Source organism: Falco peregrinus, chromosome 1 (assembly GCF_023634155.1).
Source record: "Falco peregrinus isolate bFalPer1 chromosome 1, bFalPer1.pri, whole genome shotgun sequence".
Classification (NCBI taxonomy): Eukaryota; Metazoa; Chordata; class Aves; order Falconiformes; family Falconidae; genus Falco; species Falco peregrinus.
The window spans coordinates 37840546-37863387 of NC_073721.1; the positions used below are offsets into that span (position 1 = coordinate 37840546).

The following is a 22842-nucleotide window of genomic DNA, read 5'->3' on the forward strand; positions in this document are numbered from 1 at the left end:
CTGTGCAATTTAAAAGCAAGAAACAATCATCTTTGCAACCTGCCCAAACTGCCAAGTCAACATATAACAAGCCAATAATTATCACTGTTCAAAAAAGATATAAATAATAACCTATTTGGGACAGCTTTTTTCCAATCAAAACAAAAAACATCCATCCCCCCCCCCCCCCCCCCCCCCCCCCCCCCCATTGCCAGGAAAGAAATGTCAGGGCAGAAACCAACTGCAAAATTCTACATTTAAAAGCACAGCTTCCTCTCCCTCTCCCCACACTACTTGGTTAGTACTGTTATGCAGGTAGCAAAGCAAAGCATGACTCATAAGTTCCACAAATTAAAAATCATTACAGCAGCGTTTTATTCTTTTCACTTTCAGTCAGAATCTTGTGTATGGACATTATTTGAAAAGAATTTTCTAAAACTTACCATATATATGAAAAGAGGCACAATGCTCTGCAATGCTCCCATATACTGTCCAAGGGCTATGTTAAATCTTTCAATATAGAGATCTGGAGGGCTGGCCTGCAAGAAACCGTAAAAGTCAGGTTGTAATTTGAACAAGAGAAAGATCTGGAACAGTATGGGCTATGCTTTCATAGCAAACTCAAAAAACTACCAAGTATTTGAAACACTAAATTTGAAACACAAAGCAAGCCACACACCATTCCAGAGTTTCTGCTATAAGTCCCTCCAGCAAAAACAGTTTTTCTTCAATAACTGGTTTTTGCCTAGAACCATGTCAATGCCCATTCAATAAGAAATACAGTATGACTGTAACAAACTAGCATTTAGCATATGCAAATAAAAACACATATTAAAGACCAAACCTTTGTTTTTGAAGAATTATCTACACCTAGAATCCGTAACCAAATTCCAGCAAGTGCTGCGATGTGTGCTCTGACCCCCCTGCAGGGTTTTACTCCAAGGCAGCAGGGTGGCATTAAGCTGCTGCTTTGCAGGAGCTAGCAAGTGGCACATTCTCCAGCTCCAGGGAATGTTCTCCATCACAGAAAACATTTTAAAATTTTTGCTGGGTGACCTAAGGCAAGGCAAGTACTCAGGGTGTTGAGTTGGAGGGACTGTGAAGCAGTGTTTGCAGATAGTGCCCCACATCTGGCGTCCTGCACTCCAGATCAGGCCCACGAAAATCTACGGCAGTGCTCCGACACACAGCATTACCCTGTAGCCCCTACACAAAACCTGAGTGTGCCAGCTTGCTTTATGATGGACCCTGCAGAGCCCACAGTGACAGCGCTTCTGTGTTCTGTGTACAATACCATCTTTCCCAGAGAAGGAAATAAGGCAGCTAAAAAGATCTGCTCTGCAGCAAGCTAAGTTAAATTTAGAAAGTGACCAGAAAAATGGGAAGCACTAACCACTGTTTCTTTTATAAATATTTATTTGGAGGGATGCAGGGGAGCTGCGTTAAGGCATTCAGGAGTGCACTTACACGCCCAGGGATGGAAGTGTAGCTGGGGTAACATACTCCTTCACCATCCCACCTCCATCCCAGCTTACCCATGTGCTCTGGCTCTGGCCCAACTCCTGCTTTCCCTACCATGGTCTCTTCAGAGGGAGGCGAGTAGCTGACTGAGTTTCTACTGTTCATATACATGTGCACACCTGCACACACCCAAGGACAAGTGTTGCTTGCTAACAAGATGCAAAACTCCTCTTCCCTTGCACTATTTTCCTCTCTGACTGCACCAAGCCAGAAGAGGATGGAGAATGCAGCAGCGACTGGGACCCTGCAAGAAAAAAAGCTCAAAGATTTTTCTAAAGCCAGAGCGTGTGTGGCATGAGAAATGCTCAAAGCTAGCTGCACCTCAACCACCTTACTGGAACGTAAAGCTCTTATCTCTACAAAGCAGATTTTTCAGCCTTTGTAGGGACATTCACCAGGGGCCCTAAGAGAACAGTTAAAATTTATGTTGACTTCTTGCTCTACTAATATTCTAAATTTATAGAAGTTTGGGTTTTTTTTCTTTAAACTAGCTTCTTTTGCTTCCCTCCTTAATATGCTTAATGAACATGTGGATAATTTTCACAGCAAACACCGATACAGAGCAGACATTTCAAAAAAGGAAAGCAAAACTGGCAAAGGAATAAAGACTGTTATTCCATATGTGGTTGCCAAATGTTATATATGGTTATTCCTCATTTTGATCTTAAGTTTTTAATCTTATTGCAGATGCAGTTCTCAGGGGTGGCCAAACAAATTTTAGTTCAAAATGCCAACAATGTATAAAAGTGGCTATGAACTCAAAGGACTCCCTTTCATATATAGTTACATATATAAATTTTTGCAAATAAGATGCAATGAAATCTGCATTTCTAAGCAGTGTGTATTCCTGCTTCGCTCATTTTCAACCTCAACTTTAAATATGGTTATACCCTTTGATTTGAAAACACTTGGTATACAGTTTCTAAGATTAAAGAAAAAGGAAAATTCTGCTTCAAAGAACATGTCAGACAAAAGGAGACCATAGCCTGACACAGGGCACCACTCTTCTCTCACTGACAATTTGCACTTTTCATTAAAAAAGAAACCAAAAACAACAAACAAAACACAAAACACAAATAAAAAAACCACCACAACAAAAACCCAGAGACAGTTGTCTGGACAATGTGTGATTTAATTCCATGAACAGGCACTAGGCAATAGTGTACAGCCAGTCTGCCAGTGTTTACAGGGGATATTAAGGACTGCTATCTTTTTCCTCCACTGAAAGTAACTGCTAGCTCACCTCACAAAGCCTAAGTCATATTGAGAGATGTTTTAAGAGGGAAGAACAACTGCACACTCATCTATCTCCCAACAACAACCTCAAGAGCTGTTTAATAGAAGGATATCTGGAAGCTGTTAACCACCAGCACTTTGCAACCAAGTGGAAAACAACTGCTATAGATAAAGACAAAAAAGCTAAGAACAGTTCTGACAGCTTCAGGGGAAGGAACCACGAGTGTCAGGCAAATATCAGGCCTTGGTCTTAACCCCTGGAACGCAAAATCATAGTGTTACCTGCTTTATCTGCATGAGATGTTACCTTCCAGTTTTATTCTCATGGCGTTTCATGTCAAGCCTCAACAGTCAAGACACTTAACAGGAAAGCACATATTACCTGATTCTGCTTGTTTCCAAATAATAAAAAAAAAACCCGAAATAAACCCCCACACACATTTCACAATCAAACACTATCCTCAATTATTGCTTGTAAACTAGCAAAAAAAACCCCAACAAAAACCCAGGCCAAGGAGAAATCAATAATAGTATTTTCACAGCTCATCTATGAATTATCATAATCTGTGTGGGGAAAACAGAACCATCTGTCTTCTGTTCATTATGGTGTTACTGTATGGTTGCTCAAAACTGCTAGACTGAAGTCAATGACTTGTTTAAGCATAGGAACTTTCTCCACATCTCTACGTGCACATTAATGAGACAGTAACTGGAGTGGGACTAGTTTTATATAAACTACATGAAGTTTATAAACCAAAAAGCAGTGCGTAGCACCAAATTAATGAATAAGTAGATGTTGCTAAGATTTTTCTATTAAGAGGCTATCATTAGATTAGAACTTGCATTTATATATTAGCTATAACTGAAAAAATCTTAGAGAAAATAAACTGCTTAGGCTGACATTTTTCGCTCTTGGTCCTGGTCCAGAAAAGATAACACATACGTTCAGCTTTTTTAATTACAGAAGGAGGAGTGGAATTAAGCATGACATTTACTTCTTACAACCCCTCAGAAAATATTAAGTCTTTAAATCCACTCCTATCATACCTGAGGGATGATTTACAGAAGCTATTCAAAGAAACAAAAATATATTGCTAGCCTAAGGTCTTCCAGGAAGGAAGAGGCTCCTTCATTCATTCACTTCCCTATCCTGAATCCTATCAAACTGTCAATTCACGCTGGGCTTGCTGTTTTGGGGGTTTTCTTAAGACACTCTGTATGGGGAGACATCGCTCCTCTCCTCTCCTCCATTTGCACTCATCTACCACTCACAGGGTTAAGAACAGCTGTCTAGTAGCAACTATATATAGTGCCTCTGTCCACTGGATGTTTTGGTCAGGTTTCTCAAATCGTGATGCCATGATGCAGTTGCATTTGTTCAACGTCTTCAGGCTTGCTTTTGAGCCAACTACTTCTTAGCATAAAATACTACGGCTGCTGTTAAAGACATCATTTAACCTCCTTACACACCATAGTGGACGTCTCAGCACCAAGAGACATGAGAAGTAACAAGAAAACACATTTGAGAAAGGATGACATGTAAGACAGACATCTTCAAACAAAGCAAGCTATTAGAGACCCAATTACCCTTCCCTTATTTGAAATCTAATATCTAGGCATTCCAAAGAATTTGTGGGCAAGAAACTGTACACATGAAAAAGATGTGGGTTTTTTTAGTTTGAAAATTGTTCTTTAACTAAACATAGGAACAAAACCAGAAGGCATGCTGCTGGCTCAAGACAACTCAGAAATGGCTCACAAGAAAGAAACAGTGACAACAGCTCTTTGCTTGAGGAACACAAAGTTAATCTGTTTCTGAATAGTCGTCTGGCACAATCAGCAATATATTCAGTAAAGCTTACATTCCTACGTTGAATGGGCAGTTCCATTTTCCTGGGAACATGCTCACTGCCAAAATGCCAGCATACATGCTGCAGCACCTCTCCCACGCCTGCCAAGTGAAAAGGGAGAATGGCTATGACTATACAAATTAACCTGCTATTCATGCAAGTGGTCTGAATCTTTTAAACCAGTTTTTGTTCTTTTCAAGAAAATGTAATTTGTTTACTTTGCCTTGCAGACAATATATGTGATGCCCAGGTCTACCTCACTAGACAAGAGTACTATTAAAACCTTTTACAAAAGCCAGACATCAAGCCAAAATACAATTCATTTAAAGACTGACTGTGTCTTCCTATTCAAGTCTGCACTCAAAACTGTTCAAAGCTGTACATCATCGTTATGCACCCTCATATAATTGTCTTAGAGCAGGGTAGCAGACATAGGACATGTTTCCATTTCTATTCTTTATGTCTGTAAAACGAGATGACATTTTATCTAAGGACCATCAAATCGTCCTAATTCCATCTAGTAAAAACATACTAATTTGTGCCATATTTACTTAAACCTTTCCATAATTGTATAAGGGCCTGCAGCACCCAGTGTAGTGTGGCAAGGAACTCAAAATGACTGCAGGAATACAATCTTTTTCAAAAAGTTGCAGACAAGGATACTTTTTTCAGGTTAGCTTGCTCATGACAATGCCATTTTTAATGGCAATTCTGGCAACATGGTGACCTCTACCTCAAAGCAAAAGCCACCTTTTTGACATCCACACACGAAGATGCACACATTTCTAACACTTCTGGTTTCTGCCATCTCAGTTCTAATACTGATCATTCACTTGTTCTCATGCAATTCAGTGCGTTTCACAGCAGTAAAGGCTTGTTTCACACACAGTGAAGCAATGTTCACCTAGCAAAACTGATAGATAAATGCCTGTGGCACTGGATGTCTGGTGGTTGTGTTCTTTGGTTTGGTTTTTTTTTCCCCCTTTTAAGTATTATGGACCTGATAAATGGCTAGTCTGAATCTCCTCTTTAAAAAACAGACTGCTGATATTAACAGATTATTCAGTTAACCCAAATGGACTTTAAGAAACACTAGGGTTTTAACATGTTTAGTAAGAAAAGAGTTAGGAAATGCAAGTTCTCAATTTCCATTTTCCACCTCTATTTCTGAGGTTTTCTACAGGCAGAACAGAGGAAGCGGATTTGTTTTCTGCATAAGTGTTTGAGAAACTACTGCAACTATGGAAATTATTCCAGCAAATCAACTAATTTCAAATTAACAAGAGCTAATTTGAGTGTTATTTCTATGCTACAAATGATGAGACATGAATCGTGAAGGCGGCTCGCTATTTCTCATTTCGCTAGTGAATCAGACAATGCGCATACAAACAGTGTAATAAGAATGGGCTTCTTCATAAATACATTACTAAAGTCAAACTCATAACTTCATTAGCAATCTAACTTACTAAGTTTACACAAAAACGAGCCACAGATGATGTCATCAAAAGCTCTGTTTTACAGACTGGCATAACTGTTCAATTACAATACAGCACTATATAAAGGTCATGTGTACCTTGGAAGGAAAGCAAAATATATCTGCAAAACCATCTGGGGTAAAATTACCCTGAAGTATAAATATCAAGAACTGCTATGAGGTGGTACCCAGCACGTAACTCTGCCCACAATTAGGTCAGTTTTACTAGTCCCTCCAAGCACTACTTGGGATGCATTTTTTACCACCCTGACCATATGCAAAGCCTACAAGGTAAACATGACAAGCCACTTAGGCTTCATGCTTTTACTCCTGCAATCAGGGGAAAAGCTGGAAGTTACACAGTGTTTCTAAAAGACAAATAATTAAGTTCAGATGAGGTTCTGAAGTTTGGAGTAAGGCATCTGTATTTTATCAGATTAGTGTTTCAGAAAGAGTTGGGTCAGGAATCACAGGCTCTTCACCACTGGATGGCAAAACTCCATATAATCCCAAAGGACAAGTAGAAGGTAAACGTGAGACAGAAACAAAGAAAGGAAAAGGCAAGAAAAGAACAAATTGTCCACAACAGATACTGCTGACATTTTTAAGAACAGATGGCAACAGATAACTGACATGATACAAGGCACTCAGTTCCCAGAGATCTGGCAGCCCTCAAAATAGCAGAACAGCTTTTACAGTAACCTGATTCCAATGCATATTCTTCCAAGGAAACAATGAGTGAGAAGGTATTTTCATACACTGTACTGACTGGTTCGAGAAACTGTAAGGATTAACAGAAGGCAAGAAAACTTTCTGGCACTGCACAGCAAAGACCCTAAATCTGCAGGTCCTGGTGACCACCAGCAGTCATACATATTATCTACAACACCAGCGGCTGCTCAGTTCAGTCATGTTCTTTATAAAAAAAAAAAAACAAAAAACATTGTTCATAATAAAAAAGAAACACCAAACACACACAAGCAGAAAACAATAGATCCTTTTTTCTCTTTTCTCTAAATTAAAAGAGGGTATAACACAACTGCTTTTCAGCTCTCAGTCATTTCCTAAAGGAAATATTGATATTATTCTAACTAAAATGAAAATATTCCACTGTACTTCCACCAAGAAAAAAAATAATATATATCTACTTTTGTTACGGGCCATCTCAACGCCTCCGTGCATTTTGATTGCCAGTGCTTGAAGTACTTTCAATTGTCTTTTGCTGAAGAGATATGTAACAGGCAGGGTACTTGATTTTAAATTACTTCATCAGAGTGCATAAGAATAAGCGAAGCCAGAAACACTAGTGCCTAATGCAAATATAATTTTATTCATTCTAAGAAGAGATGCATTTCATTTGAAAGCATATGTCTGTGTATCCACCCTACCTCATACATCTGAATGATTCAGCACTTACCCACAAAAACAGCTGTCATTATTTTAAACCACAACATAATGGGCTATGTCCATCACTAATAAAATGTTTCCAAATAAAACATCTCGGAAAAAAAATCATCTGTATACTACAGGCTTCACAGACCCCAAGACAACAGGAAACATGTTCATTTGTGCTTTCTGCAGCCATCCTTTTTTTTTTTTTTAAAAAAAAAAGCACACAAAATCCAAAATTCTGATCAGCTCAAGAACTGTGGAAATTTAATTCTCAATTAGTGGAAGCTCCACATGGCAAAACTCAACCTTATTAATGCAAAGAAGCTGGTCAGACATCAATTGCAAGAAAGGAAGGCAACCTTTGCTCAGAGTCTCTCCGTAACTCAAACTGCATGAAGAGAGCATCATTTATGTACACACATAGTAAGGAGGGAGTCAGAAAATCTTGGGATATAGGAGTACCCATAAAGAGCTGATGGTCTGATGACAAGCAGTTCATCCCAACTAAACATACTATTTATTACTCAGCAGGCAACATTCACTGCTTTTCACCCAATGTTTAACAAGCAGAGAATACTTCAGCACACCCACGTTTTCATAATGCCTCTGTCACCATTGAAAGTTATTTTTTTGTGGTGACAATCCGTGAAGCAGACTTTCAGGAATATATGTGGCAACAAACAAATGCCACACAAGGTGTCTTGCAGTGTGGAAGAACGAAAGTCACACAGGGGATGACCAGGGAGTGTGTGCATGTCCCTGTATGACCATGGGGCTCCAGTGGCAGTGCCTTCGACACCCAGCTCAGGACACTGAGCACCCCCCACTCAGCTGACTTCAGCTGAGGCCAGCTGGCCAGGCAAGCGGCGGGGTGGGGGGGGGTGGGGGGGGGGGGGTGGGGGTGGTAAATACATAAAAATATAGATGTCGACAGTTACTGCAGTGAACGCCACGCAGAAAGAAGACAAATCCAAAATGGCCACGACCATGCAAGAGCAAGTCGGACCAGCTCCCTGAGATGCTCCCACTTTTACAATTTGGTATCTGACAGTTTTACTGCTTTTGCTGTTGATGAGTGTTCTTGTAGGAAGCAGCTTGCTCTGGCATGTTAGTTACATGCGCAGATATTCTGCAATTCACTTGCCATTACACTGTTGCACTTCTATGCAAAGAAGTTGCATGGCTTGTCCAGAATAAGACATTACATTTACGTGCAATTTCAGTTTTCATGATCATCTGCTTTCTCACACAAACTAACATTCCTGCTTATATTGGGCTACATTTGCATCTCCGCATGTAAAAAGAAGATTACTTTGCACCAAGTCACACCTTGCCAATTAAGCAGAACTTTGCAATTAGATTAAATATTGTTGGCAGATGGAATGAGCTTATGTCAGAGAAAGCAAAACACCACATTGTGCATTTTGAGGATTCACATATATATAGTGGGGTTTTTTTATTGTTTGCCTGTGTGAACCAGAAATTCCCAAGTGACCAACATTTACAAAATAATTTGTTGTTGTTGCTACACTAAAGATCTAGCACCACATTTTCAATGTAAAACCCAAGTGACTGACACCGAAATGTATTAAAATCACAGAAGTATCAGGACAATAAAATATATTGTAGTCAAGTAATTTCTTAAGGGTAAATTTCACAGCTAAAACAGTTTCTTTACAGAACAATTTTTGAAGGCACATGAGCTTTTCTTCCAGCAGCTCAAAAAGATGGATTTTACCATCCAAATCCAAAGTCACATTTGCATCAGACAAAACTCACGTAATACACTCAAAGATGATATCATGTTATGTTACAGTTCTCTTGCCACAAGGTGTGTCTAACCTATGTAAAAAAAACTTTTGCAAGACAAAGATTACATTAAATAGGTGTCTTAATTATTCTTGCAACAGCTGATATTCAGAAGGCAGCCTTCTTTTTAGGCAGAAGCACTGAATGCATGTATGTGCTAAAGCAAATTTCAAAAGCAGCTGCCTCAGTCAGTTTTGGAACTTTAAAGGAAACGCCAAGGTCTGCCACAGAGTAAAGAATTTGGGGTATTCCCAAATTCAAAGCAAAGTAATGCAGTACACTACCATGGGATGCATCAGAAGAACTGGCCAAACCTGTACAGCTGCAATGATTCGTAGCTCTCACAAGCAGAAGGAAAATGTACAAGCTGCACGAGCTCAGCAGACCAAGGGTAGGCTTTATTTTAAATACTACATCCATCTACGCTAACCGATTTTTACAGAACAGCGAGGCCATCATTCCATGAAGAATAAAGAAATTGTAAAAGAGAAAAGAAGCAAAGAACCTAGCTCAAGACAACCCAGGTATTTTATAGTCAAAGACTGCCCCAAAGACCGTGCTCGTTAAATGCAGGGTGGTTATTTGTCTTCCTAAGGAAAGCAACAAGTGAAAGAGAGTGAAATGACAAGGACAGAGTGATCACAGTGCTATATATTTTGATGGGAATGCACATTTAGCCAGAAGTACCTGATGCAGTTGAAAGTAGTAAGACTGCTTTTGACTGACAGAAATTAGTTATCAATTGTTAGAAGCACTGAAGGAGCTGCTGTAGTTTAGGGTTCCTTTGTATTTGGCATTCTCTACTTGATGCATTGCACGTCAGTACAGAACTCAAACATCAGTTACAGAAATGACAAAAGCTGTAGGGAAATAGAACAGTGTTGCTGCTACAGCAACGACAATTTCAAGAACATGTCTGGAGATTCTAGCCGAGAAGGAATTTTCAACAAGGAACACATATGAAAACAAACATGGATGCACAAATAAGATGCAGAGAAGGATAGGGATATACAAATTGTATTAGGACTGCTGTAAACCACTGACATCTAGAGATAGGCAAGAAAAATGCAGAATAAAATGTAGCAGAAAACTTACATATGCAATAATTCCTAATTTATATTTCACAATTCATATTTACTTCACTTCAGTTTTTTCCTTTAGATTTTCCCTTTCACACTACTTGTGGTGCACAAGGACCGTAAGCAGTTTATATAGACTAACATAGCAATGGCAGACATCTACGGCATGTGCTCAGATTGACTGAAGCATTTACATCCTAGATTACACTGTATATTTCCCATTCTCTGGTCTTTGATTCTATATTACATATTCAAGTTTAGCCACTGCTTTCCAGATCTCTAAGGCTAGTCAGTGCCATGCACCTGGATCTAGTAGTTGGTATTCTATCTGACAGCCAGTTAGTGAATGAAGTAGCCCACAATTTAGTGAACTAGCATAAATCAGTCTTAAATGGCAATCCCCTCCATGGGCCACCTACATGCTGCTCTGATATAATCACAGATCCCAGGAAAGACAGAATTAGATTGTGCAGCTTCTTACCTGCAGCTCCTTTGAGACTCTCTCTAAGTGGTTAGTTATCTTTTTTATTAGGTCACTATACATCTGTTCCGAATGCTGCTGGCATACACACTTATACACACAACTGCAGAAACAAATATAGGAACAAACAATGAACTTACAACAGTTTGCAATGAAGAGTAACAGACTTAAAATTATTTTGTTCAAGTCTCAATTTAGAGGACAGAGTTAACTGAATGATTGCTGAACTTTTAAATACAGCCCTAAGCTTGGAATGAGTTCCGGCAGACTCTTAAGTCTCCCCTGGAAGCCCCAGTGTGTCCGTTCCATTCCCCCTCCCCAATCTCACTTTAGCTAATAGTGCACTTCAGAACAGCCAGGATAATTCTGTCAACAGCACACTCCTAATTCTGGCTTTTGCCTCTCCCATATGAACGAAGTCTCCATTAAAATAAGCATGTTTATTGCATATTCTAGGGTAAAACTCTTATTAAAAAAAAAGGGCAACACTGACAAAGAGTCATAGAAGTTGTACCAAAATTGTGCTAGGGTTTTAAAAAGAAATGACAAAAGTGCTAAAATTACAGACCCAAGTGTGTTACTCCATCCTTTGTTACTTAAATTCTAAGAAAACCATACATTGTAATAATAAACAGACACAGAGAAAGAGCAACAAAACTTTAACTGTACATTCCATAGCTTGGCTGTGTTAACCCTGGTCTTCAGTGTTACCTTTGTTTTTTAAGAACATTTTATTGCTCTCATACTGCAACATAACATATCTGCAAAATAAGGCTACGTATTGAAAACATATTTACAACAGTTGTAAAACAAAAGACATTTATTACTTTCAGCAAGTAGTTACGTTAAGGCACTCATCACCATCAGGAGTAACACCAACATTATCTATACCAAGCAGCTTTTACTTCTCTTGAGCACTTCAATTCTTTGAAGCCAGCACTTTGAAAGCTAGCTGCCAAAAGTCAAGAGGCACAAAGAAGACTTCACCCATTATCTTGTGCAAGCCAAACCCCCTCCCCACGTGTCTGTTCTGCTCCCCTCTCCCATGATCTCTATGTACAGAGTGCTATGACAGCAAATAACTTAGAGCAGAGACTGCTCCTTAGGACACATGCAAACAATTTCCAGCAAGGTTCAGATCCCAGACTTGGATTCTGCAGGTTTTTAATAGCACCAAAAGCCTAAAGCTATGGTAGAGCAACACTGTGTCTCTGCAGGGGAATGAGCCATTCCAATTCTCTACTGAGAAGGTGGCACGATGACAAACTGCAGATGGGATTAAAACAACCATAGACTATGGGCTATTGGAATTTTCAAATGCAAGTGAGAGCTTAGGCACCAACTCCAAGCCTTCAGGGGCCAAGACAGTGCTCTCACTCAATAACTGCCACTCTCAGTCTTCTGGAGGAAGGTTTTAGAGGGGAATTATCAGTAACTTTCAGAAGTTTGTGTTTATTCCCTTTGAAAACTTCAAAAGTTCCAAAAATACAGCATTCATCCCTACACAAGGTCTACTCATTTGGCAAACCATGCCATTTCTTTAAAACCAAAAGAAAACCCCACACCTCTCCCACTATTATATTTTTTAAATAATTTAGTATCTGTAGTTTGATATTCTTTAAAATAACAGTCAAAGTCATCCTGCTTTTTTTTTACATGAAGTCTACCAATACCAGATCCTATTCTGGAACAAGCAAGTGCAAAGGACATTTTGGTATGATGCAGTACACAGAAAAATATCAATTTAATTTGGATCAAAGATAGAAACACTGACAAGAAAAGGCAGACTGATTTTTGTGGTATTTTACAAACCAGCCAGCTAAGTGACAACAGCAAATGGCCATGTTTGTTTGCTCTGTAACTAACCAGTGCACAGCCACTTCCACAAGCTGAGCACTTCATTTGCAACAACGTAATCAAAATGAATTTTAAAGTACTTCTGCTTAGTTTTACCTATAATACTACTATACCTACTTCTGCAACTTGTTCTCTACTCAAACACCAGTCTCTGTATGTATGCGCAGAGTGTATTTACATTTTATCTGAACACTGCTGTTTAGAGGTTCCTTCCCCATTTTCAGATCCTGTTTTCAGTTCCTGATTACGGGCTGTTTCTGTGAATCATCCTTGCCCTGCTATTACCCCAAAGAAGTCACCAGTTTGTTAGTCCTCTAGCATAACCAAACACCTTGGGAAAAGGAAGAGCCAAGCAGAGCATTAGAAGGTAAGCATTTAGTAAAAGCGATGCAGATCTGAGATCTGTAAGGTGTCTTGAAGAACACTGATCTAACTGCACTGTACCTGGGAGGCAGTTGTAAAAGTTGCCACAAGCATAACCTAGCTGTTCGTATTTTCCTCATCTCGAAGTTTCCTTCAAATCTCTCTGTCAATATATTTAACCCTTTTAATAGGAGGGCACTATGCGCAGGCAAGCTTTGGACTCAAAATGAAAACAGTCACTGATCACACCAACACCTTATGGGTAAACTGATCTGTAGGAAGTACTTGCATACACACCTTCGAAGCTATCTCCTAGCTTTCACTGCTGCGGAGTAGACACCTACAGTTATCACTGATCATGACAAACATAATAGTTTGGGTATCTCATAACATATTTTGAGTTTACATTATGGAAACCTTGATTCCTTTAGTCAGCACAAGGACGATCAAAAACACCACTGTATTTGCAGCTCAGTTTCACTGTAAAAAAAAAATATATGAGATATGTAGCTGTTCAAAACATTTAAAAAAACCACCCTGTTTTTCAGACTAAAGACTTAGCCTAGGGAAGCAGAAAGGATCTAAACCCCAGTTCTGCTACAGACTTTCCATAATACTCCAAGCAAGCATCCTCATTAACTTCAATAAATTTAAAAAAAAAAAATTAAAAAATCAGTTTTCCTTCCCTTCTCAAACAATCTAGATTGTCAAGCAAAGGAACACTAAAAATAGTTTAAAAATTTAAAAATAAAATATCAATCTCCTGGTTGGAGGAGGCTGTGTCAGAGTAATTACAACCACAGACATAATTTTTAAAAGAAAATTAACACACTAGCTTTATCAGTAACACTTAAGTACAGAAAATATTTTGTTTTGGTAATTGTAAAATACATGCAGCAGACATCTGTGCATCATTACAATACTGCATAAAGTGTCACCTTGATGGTATAAGGGTTATCTAGCAGAAACCTAAACCCCATTATGCCTTCAATAAACAAAACTTTTGAGGAATAAAAATGTGACAAGGATGAACTCCAGTTATCTGAAAACCACAACTAGATATGGAACTACTCTAAGTATTAAATCATTAATTTTGTACACCTACTCGTCGTCAGAGATGACTGTCAAGAGATGAGATGTTGGCTTAATTCTTAGCAATGGCTGTTTGCACATTGGGGATTTCAAGCTGGGGAAAGGATTTTGATGACTTAGACTAAAGCTGCAAAATGTCTCTCAATTCAAATGACCATCTTAATTATTTATACTCATGATGAAGTCCAAGTCCTGATAACAGCAGTTCCAAAAGTTTGGAGAGGGAAGAAGTTGTTTAATGAAGTTTTTAACTGGAATTAAGAGGGAAGACCAAACACCTGCCATTCTCGTATCTGGTTCCCTAACTCAAAGTTTCAAACTGGAGAGACCAAGTCGCTAAGAGCAAGTGGGCAGTAGACAGTAGTGCTGAAAGCCTCTAAAAATAGCAATCAGTGACAGAGCCACCAGCGTTATTTCATAGAGTGCAACACTATGGTAAAGAAAACCAAGCCAGCATTGCTACTAGCGGTGTTACTGGCAAGGCCCAGTAGTTTTAACAACATCTTGGCCCATAAATGCAGCAGCAGCTACCCAGTTTCCATCCTGTTTACCAACACCCTGAATACCTGTCACCTACGGAACCAAAAATCTCCGTTTCAGTCACTCTCTTAAGAAACTGCCAGGTCTCTAAAGCATTTAGCATTCTAGTTTGGAGCAGCAGTGTGGTTTTGAAGCAAATCCCCTACCATCCCCACTACCGTGCACTCGTTTAGTCTGCAGAGGAGTTCTGGCGTGTGCCTAGATCCCTTTTAAAGCAAAGTAAACCCAGGCCAGGTACAAATCAAACATTCTCCAGACAAGAATGAGATATAAAGGACTGAACCTTTTATCAGTCTTTCAGACAGCCTCTAACTGCGCATGCAGTCAGCTGGCTGTCCAAGACCAAATCTACCTAATGCAAAACACACAAATGACAGTTTATACGGATGGATCTTGGCACTAGTTGCTTCTATTTACTTCTGCACCTCTACTGCACCAAACTGGTTGCTATTAGACATGACAAAGAAGCCTTTTGAAACATTAGAAGTCAAACACCTACCATGCCAGTCGTCTTCTTACCCTTTGAGGAAAGGGATGTTGAGACTTTAATACTTAATATATTACACCAAGTAACTGTGTTTGATCTTACTTTAATGTTAATGTTTTCAGCACCTACACATTTTAATTCTTTACCATTTATTACTGTTAACATGGGATGTCAAGATATATATATATCTATTATTCACTCATTCCAACTATTTAAACAATATTGTACTCCACATAACCTTCCCACTTTCCTCCTCACAAAGAAAATATGATATATACATAAGCTGCAAGGTAAAACAAACATTTAACTTTAAAGAAAAAAAAAAAAACAAACCATAGCTTCCTTACCTGTATATTTGTTCATAGGAGATAGGGATGTAGTCACCAGGACTCTGAGTTAAAAGCTGATCTATGGCACTGTCCAACTTTGGCCAATATGTGCTCTTATAATCTTCAATTGTTATAACATTCATTACTACAAGAAAAAGACAAAACTACATTAGTAACTTTGCTAAAAGTTTAAAGCTAAAAGCTTAGAAGCAAGTGAATGCTCTGCAATTTCAGGTTACACCAGTAAACTGGCTAAAAAGCTGGGAACAGTTCACTTCCACTAAGATAGCCTAATCTAAAAGTAAAACCCAGACTTGAATTTGTAACTTTTTATTTACAGAAAATATAATAAAATCAGAAAACCTGCCAAATCAGTGCTTGGATATTTCTTAAGGGCCCAAGTAGCACTGAAAAACAAACTCCTGGAAGTCCTACCATGACAACACAGTAACAATTAAAAAGACTAGTTAGGTAGTTGGTTCACATTAATGAATTATGCAATCTTGTGGGAGTCCAGAATCAACAATTAACACCAGGTCCTCACATGCAGGAGGACAAGCTTTGGCCAAGACTAGTAGTTGACAGAATACTCCTTCCTAGCACATATATTTTACAAGTCTCAGGTAGGACCAGCAACTCCCTTGGCCTAAAAGCTGATGCAATTCCCTCTGCCTTTGGATCAGTATTACGGTTCCCCCTCTAGCAGGCACAATAGTACTCCTTTTCCAGATAAGGATCAACACAGGGAAGAAGAGGAGGTATTTAAATTAGCGTTCCCCATCACTCCCTGACTCTCCCTTTGAGCTTCCCCACTGCACCCTACCACGCAAGCCAGTCAGTCGGTGTGCCTTCACAGACACAGAGTTTTAATCTCTCTCTTTTCAGGGAGGATTTCTGAACTAACCACACATGGCTCAGTTCCAATAGCAGCCACAGCAGAAGGGTTAACACCTTCCCTTCAAGGATGTACTCACAGGACTACCTAGCTGGCTTGTCACACCTCCATAAACTTCACGGCACTCACTGAAAACAAAGCCCTCAGTAACTCACAGCACAGGGTGTACTTCATATCAAAACTATCCAGCCAAGGAAATGTAAAGTCATTTCTTCATTTAAACTCTGCATGTGGGTCTGGGCTATATGGAACAGAGAATAAAGACAGTTCCCACCCCAAACAATGCAGTTTGGACACCACACTGAGAAGAAATATTTTGATCAAGCTGCATTTTAAATACATGCGTAAACGTAGATTCACTGCTGGGTTTAAAGAGCAATTTCTGAAACGTTAAGTTTCACAAGGGGTTGAGAGGAGCTGGCTAAGTCACTTTTGGCAGCATTATGAAGAACAATTTTAGAGAAGTACAGGCAAGACTTAACAGTATCATGAGAAAAAGAAGACTACAAACAGAACGCAGAATAAAAAGAGGTGTGAGACAAGGAGGTGTTTGAACGCTAGCTGTAAGAGCAGGTATTACAGACTCCTGTTGTGTATCTGTTTAGTATTGTAGTTCTCCTAGCACTCTCTTCACTCAACTAGCCAATGGCTCACTCGTGCTTCATACCTGTTACAGAAACAGATCTAGTTAACCTAGTAAGTGTCTGAGCAGTGAACGGATCACCACCACCAAGTGCTGCAGGATGCTGACCTGACACAGCACCCTGCAATCTGAAAGTACACCACCATTTGCTAACAAGTTGATAAAGGTTACAGGGTCTGGGTACACAACTAGTAGGACCTAACTTAACATGTCCAGCAAGTCACCTCTACAAGGTAAAAGCCTCCATGCAGTCAGGAACAGCACAGCACCTGCCTGACTGTAAATTCACCCCTTCTTCGTCTCTCTCGCAATGCCTCGCTTGAATTCTTGCCCCTTACAGAGCCCAGGCTCTGGGCAGATCCTCTGAGAAGCAGCTTCCACATAGTAGCTTTACTACTCACACTTACACTCAGCAGCAAATTTTGAGCATTTGTGTCTTACTTCGTTACATCAAACAAGGTGGGTCTCCACAGAAGTACTCTGTTCTGCAGATATTAAACTGAAGTCAGCATAAATATTAGACCAAGTCTTGATTTAAGATTTCAATGTATAATCACACCCACATCTGGGTTAACATATTAGATGGGCTCTATTCATTTGAAGAAAATAGTCAAGGAAGAATTGAGAACGCTGCAAAATAACTTTTAACAGGCTGTTGAGATGTCCATTTATTACTTTAAAAAAAAAAAAAATACAAGTACCTGCAGACAGGGAGTCCTGCCCATTAGAAGTGCTGCACAGGTAAAGGACAAAATGCTTTTATGAACAGCCTTGGGACACTTGCCTAGGAAACACTGATGAGTTCAAAGTAACATTCCAGAACAGCTTCATTTTTATTCAAAAGACTCTTACAACTACTATTTCATTTGATTTCCAAATTTCAGTTCTGAAACTAAGCCAACCATAGCATTTATACAGTTAATAGTCCAAGACTACACACCAAACAATCACTTATTCTTCTAATCCAGAAAACAAATTACTTTAAAATGTTAATAACTGTCACAAGTTAGTAACAACCTTTTTTTTCTGGCAGTGCTTACATACACACAAAAAGTGAAGGATGAGTTTAAGTAGCACCCTTGAATTACAAACACTGCCAGAACCTCAAGACCAAGAAAGAAAGGAATGACCCAAATCCTTAGAAAGCAGACAGACTGCCCTTTTAGAAACATATTTTTTACTTTTCCACCTTTTTAGGAAGTCACTCTTAAATGTTTATCCCTACATTAGTTATTCAAAATTTAAAAGGATTTGTTCAACAGCCTCCATTTCCAAATCGCAAGGAAAGGGCAATACTAAAATATGACTTTCATTTCATTGAGATTTATTAAATTTCTTGGAAGTAACATATACTTTATAACAAAGAATCCTAGAATGTATGATTTATGCAGCTACAGCCATGTTTGGGGAGGGGATGGGAGAGAAATCAGTCTGATTGAATGGAAAGGAAGCCAGCATTTTCCAAAGACTTCACAGGTAAAGCTTGAGAAACAACTGCTGCTTTTCCATATACAGAAAACTTCAAAAGAGAAACTGCTGAAGTCAAATGCAGCAGTGAAACCATTTAAGTGAAAAAGAATATGCATGAGCTTTACATCATAACCTAGATATTTCAGTATCATAGCCATAACTGAAACACAGCCTGCTCCAAGCTAACAAATTCTTTGATAACTTCAATCAGAAGAATGGCAAAAAACCCAAGAAAATTAAAAAAAAACAACAAAAAACCACCCAAAAAGTCCAAGACTCTGTATACATCCCCCATGAAACTGATAAGAAAAATCTACAAACACACATAATTCAAAAAAGATGCTGGAACATAAGAGGCAGAGGACAGAAGAAATAGAATACCATTTAAAAAAAAAAAAAAAATCACTGATACTGTTGGGGCTTTTTTAGATGAGACAACTTAACCTGAAAAGCTGCTCAAAACACTTCACTACATTCACATATAAAAAAACCTTCCTTCTTTTAAAACTATAGCTAAAAAAGCAGGACGGGTAATCCAACTTGCTGTCAACTAAGCAGATATGGGTCTGACAACTATCTGTCATTTATTCTGACAATAAAAATCAAAGGCGGCAGCTAGGCATCTTTCAGAAGCATTATTTCATCTCACAAAATGACATATATATGAAGCTTTACTGCTTAATTTGGAACGCACCCTACAATCCTAAAATATTTTCTCAAAGTGTACAAACTCCTCAAGCAGACGCCTGAGACTAATCTACAGACTTGTAGCTATCCCTGTGGCTCTACGCCTTCCTTAATCTCAGCTGTCATGTGCATGTTTACACAATAGATTTTGCTATAACCCCTGCCTGACACATCCTAGCATACATTAGCAAGTTTACGAGTCTGCCCCATAGTTACTTTCAATTCTATTCTATTTTTATTACATGTTTCTCAGTCTGTGTTAAGACTGGTTAGTAAAAGTAATGTTGAATTTTTTCTTCATCAGACAATTTGCCTACGCAGCAATGCACAGACACTGTGCTGAACTATGTTATGCAACAGGGTAGTCAACACTGACAGCCACATGTGCCCACCCTAAATGGGACTGGCATCAAACACATTTATAACCATCCTTGCTTGAAAAGGATTTAAAAAAAAAAACAAACAACCAAACCACTCTTCATTTTTCACCATAATTGAGTTATGCTACAATTACTACTATGGAAGACTTTTGCTTAAAGTATTAACAGTTCTTACTCTTTTCTCCCTTATGGCCTTTGAAAAATATTTTTCATAATGCTACTGCTTTATAAATCCATTACTACGACTGAAACTGATGAACTGTAAACACAGATTTATTTGTAAGTTTACTACAACATGGAAAATCTTCTTAAGTTTTCTTAACTAGAAGAAAACCTACTTACATGAACCATGCATTATTATATCTGATTTTAGTTCTCAGTCTCACCAAGATCTCAAGGAAGGAGAACTGGATTTGGCCCTCTCGAATGATTTTAATGGGTTTCCATCTAACCTTCTTCTTCTATTGTTCTGCTGGCTAAATTAGACCAAAAAAGGTCCACCAGACAGCTTTAGTCCGCTACTATGAACATAAACAAGACCAACACTCTGCAAGTAATTACGGCACTGGAACACAGGCACTGGTTTTTTTGTTTTGGAGGAAAGAATCAGGAAGGAGACCTATCGGAATGTCAAGAGGTGCTCCAATTTATCATATAGGATTTTTGGAAACCATACAGCACCCACATTTTTTAAGGTCACCTGTAGGATAACCTGTTTAAGACTCAGCCTGTACATCACGAAGCAAGCAAGGCATGAGTCCTTGCTCATTCAATTGCAAGAAGTTCTTCATGCAGCAAAGAACAGACAACCTTCCTATCAAGCTTAAGGCTGACAATCAGCTTCTCTACACGTGCTCTGCCATAACTAAGGCAGGAGAGAATCTAGCACACACTTGTCTCCCTTCTCATTCTATGTTTACATCAAAAGTAACCTTTCCTCCTTCTTCTATACATGGAAATGTATCAGAAGAGACGAAGGGAACTTCACTCAGAGCCAGGATTAGAACAGGCAGGATCCTAACTCAGGTCCTGTACTTTCTCAATCTGTACTACTTCACTGGACTTGTTCTGTTCACATACATGTACCATCAAAACTATCCACATCATAAAGTTGTAGAAAACTTCTAATGAACTTAAGTCAGAGAATTTTGTATTTTACAGGAATTTAAATTTTCTTTAAAACAATACATAACATCAGTAAGACAGATACTATGTCGGGATACCAGTGGTGGAGAAGTGAAAACAAGAACTCAAAACCCACACTCTAAGCAAAATCACGCACAGCTGCTTCTTCGTCCCCTCACACATAAATTGTACATTAGCTGGAAAATCACCTTCCCATTTGGTAAAGATCCAGCTTGAAGACCATTTTCATTCTGAAACAGAAGGAAAAACTAAGACTCCAAATGTCTGGATTGGGAAATCAAGAGCTTAGTTTAAGCAAGACTGAAGGACATCTCATTTCAGCTGTCTCAAGTATTTATGAGCCACCCTGAGGTACCTGGAGCTCAGCAAAGCAAGGCAGGCAGAGCCAGAGAGCTTATGGAGTCTGGGAGACTCAACTTCAAAGCAGCTGCCTTGGCCAGGTGCCTAGAGCCACAAAACCCAGGCCACCAGGGAAGCAGGGGTCCAGAAGCCTGAACATCAAGCTTCTGATCAGCTCTAGAGCTGAGCTGTTGAGGAGCTGGACAGGTAAGCTAGCAATGGGGAAAGGAGGGAAACAATGAAAAAAACGTGTTTCCCATCAAAATTTCATCATGGCAGTTACATAGTTACACTTCTAGGAATCCTTTTAACTAGCCAAATCCAAGTTTTCTGACAGCCATTAGAGAAAAGGGCATATTTTGCCCAGAGAGGTGACATCTGGAAATAAAAGTATAATTGAAACAGCAAAAAATCCTCCCTTGCCTCATCCTTAGCTCAGCAAAACAACTGAAAAATTTGCCATTTCTGTTAAAAACTACATGCAAAAGACATTTTGAGACTTTTATTTTATTTTTTTTTTTTTTTGGGGGGGGGGGGGGGGGGCGGCGGGGAGAGATGTGTGTGTAAATTAGTCTTCAGTTGTTCTCATCAGGCCTTTGCAGACATCTGTCCCTTCCAGGACAGCACACCCTTCCCAGGAGCTCTGCACTCATTGCCATCTGCTGTCAGCAATCACAAAAAGGTTTCAGGCTCAGCTTTGGGCTTCTCAGCCAGAAACAAAAACCCTCCAGGAAAACACAACCTGAGCTAAAACCTTCAGGAAATTCAACAGTGCCTCTGTACAGCTATAAAAGCTGCCTACACTCGCTCTCCCAGTTCTACAGCCAGATCTACCGCGTCATCTTGCCATGACAGGAAACCTGCAGCAGTTGGAGTGCGAGCAAAAAAGGTTATTTTCTCCCTCCAAGGCACTGCAACCCATTTGATTTTGCTTTGAGAAGCCTCTCGGGCCAAGACCCAAGGAAGGGGCCTACCGCAGGACAGACCCGAGACCAGACCCGAGACCAGCCAAGGGGCACGGAGAAGCGAGCAGGGGGGCAGCGGAGGAGGCGGGTGACCCTCCGTGCGCCCGAGGCCCCCGGGGCAGAGGGCAGGGCGGTCACTTACGGAACTTGGAGGTCGAGGCGTTGATGTTGATGGCGGCGGCGATGGCTCCGGCTCCCCCCTTGGCGGCGGCGGCGGCCCCCGGCTCGCAGCCCCGCAGCACACCGTTGGCCTCGGACACCGCGGGGAACTCCGGTCCGGCCGGGGGCTCGGCGGAGACGCCGCGCAGCAGGCGGTCACCGAGCGGCGCCGCAGCGGGGCCCAGCAGGTGCCGCCCGTAGCCGCCGGCGCCCCAGTTGTTGTGGTTCTGGTCGTCCATCATGGCCTCACAGCCGCCCTCCTCCTCCATGCTCTCCTCCTCCATGGCGACTGCCTGCCGGCGCGGCACGGGGCGGGGCGGGAGATCACCGCCCGCCGCCCATGGCGGCCGCTCTTCGCCCGGCGGGGCTCGCCGCGGCACGGCTCCGGGCACGGGCCGCGGCCGCCAGCCCAGGCTCCGGCCGCACAGCGCGACACTTTGCGGCAGGCGGAAGACGGCGGAAGAATCGGAAACGCCCCGCCACGGGGCACGCTGGGGAGTGTAGTCCGGAGGGGCGGAGCTGTGATTGGCTGGAGCGCAGAAGGCGGCGGGGCCGCCTGCTATGCATTGTGGGGCGGAGCGGGCTCCGCCGGCGTCGTGAGGTGGCGGGTGGAGCTGTGGCACGCGGCGAGCCGGGAGGGGGCTGCTCTCTCCCCCTTCCGTTCGTCCC

General features: G+C 40.5%; 1 protein-coding gene across 4 annotated transcripts in view; it reads right to left on the reverse strand.

The window, feature by feature from the left end:
- The window catches only part of CACUL1 (CDK2 associated cullin domain 1), a 55797-nt gene extending 33174 nt beyond the window's left edge, over positions 1-22623 (reverse strand). The window contains exons 1-4 of one of the 4 annotated variants that reach the window (XM_055803467.1): positions 22157-22622; positions 15508-15634; positions 10822-10924; positions 423-518 (exon numbers count right to left, since the gene is read on the reverse strand). In XM_055803467.1, the coding sequence (XP_055659442.1) occupies positions 423-518; positions 10822-10924; positions 15508-15634; positions 22157-22457 (627 nt within the window). In that variant the 5' untranslated portion in view covers positions 22458-22622. Of the gene's footprint in view, positions 1-422; positions 519-10821; positions 10925-15507; positions 15635-22156 lie in introns of all 4 variants that reach the window. The other 3 variants (XM_013301031.3, XM_055803482.1, XM_055803487.1) reach the window with 3 other exon arrangements.
- Between the last annotated feature and the right edge of the window lie 219 nt (positions 22624-22842).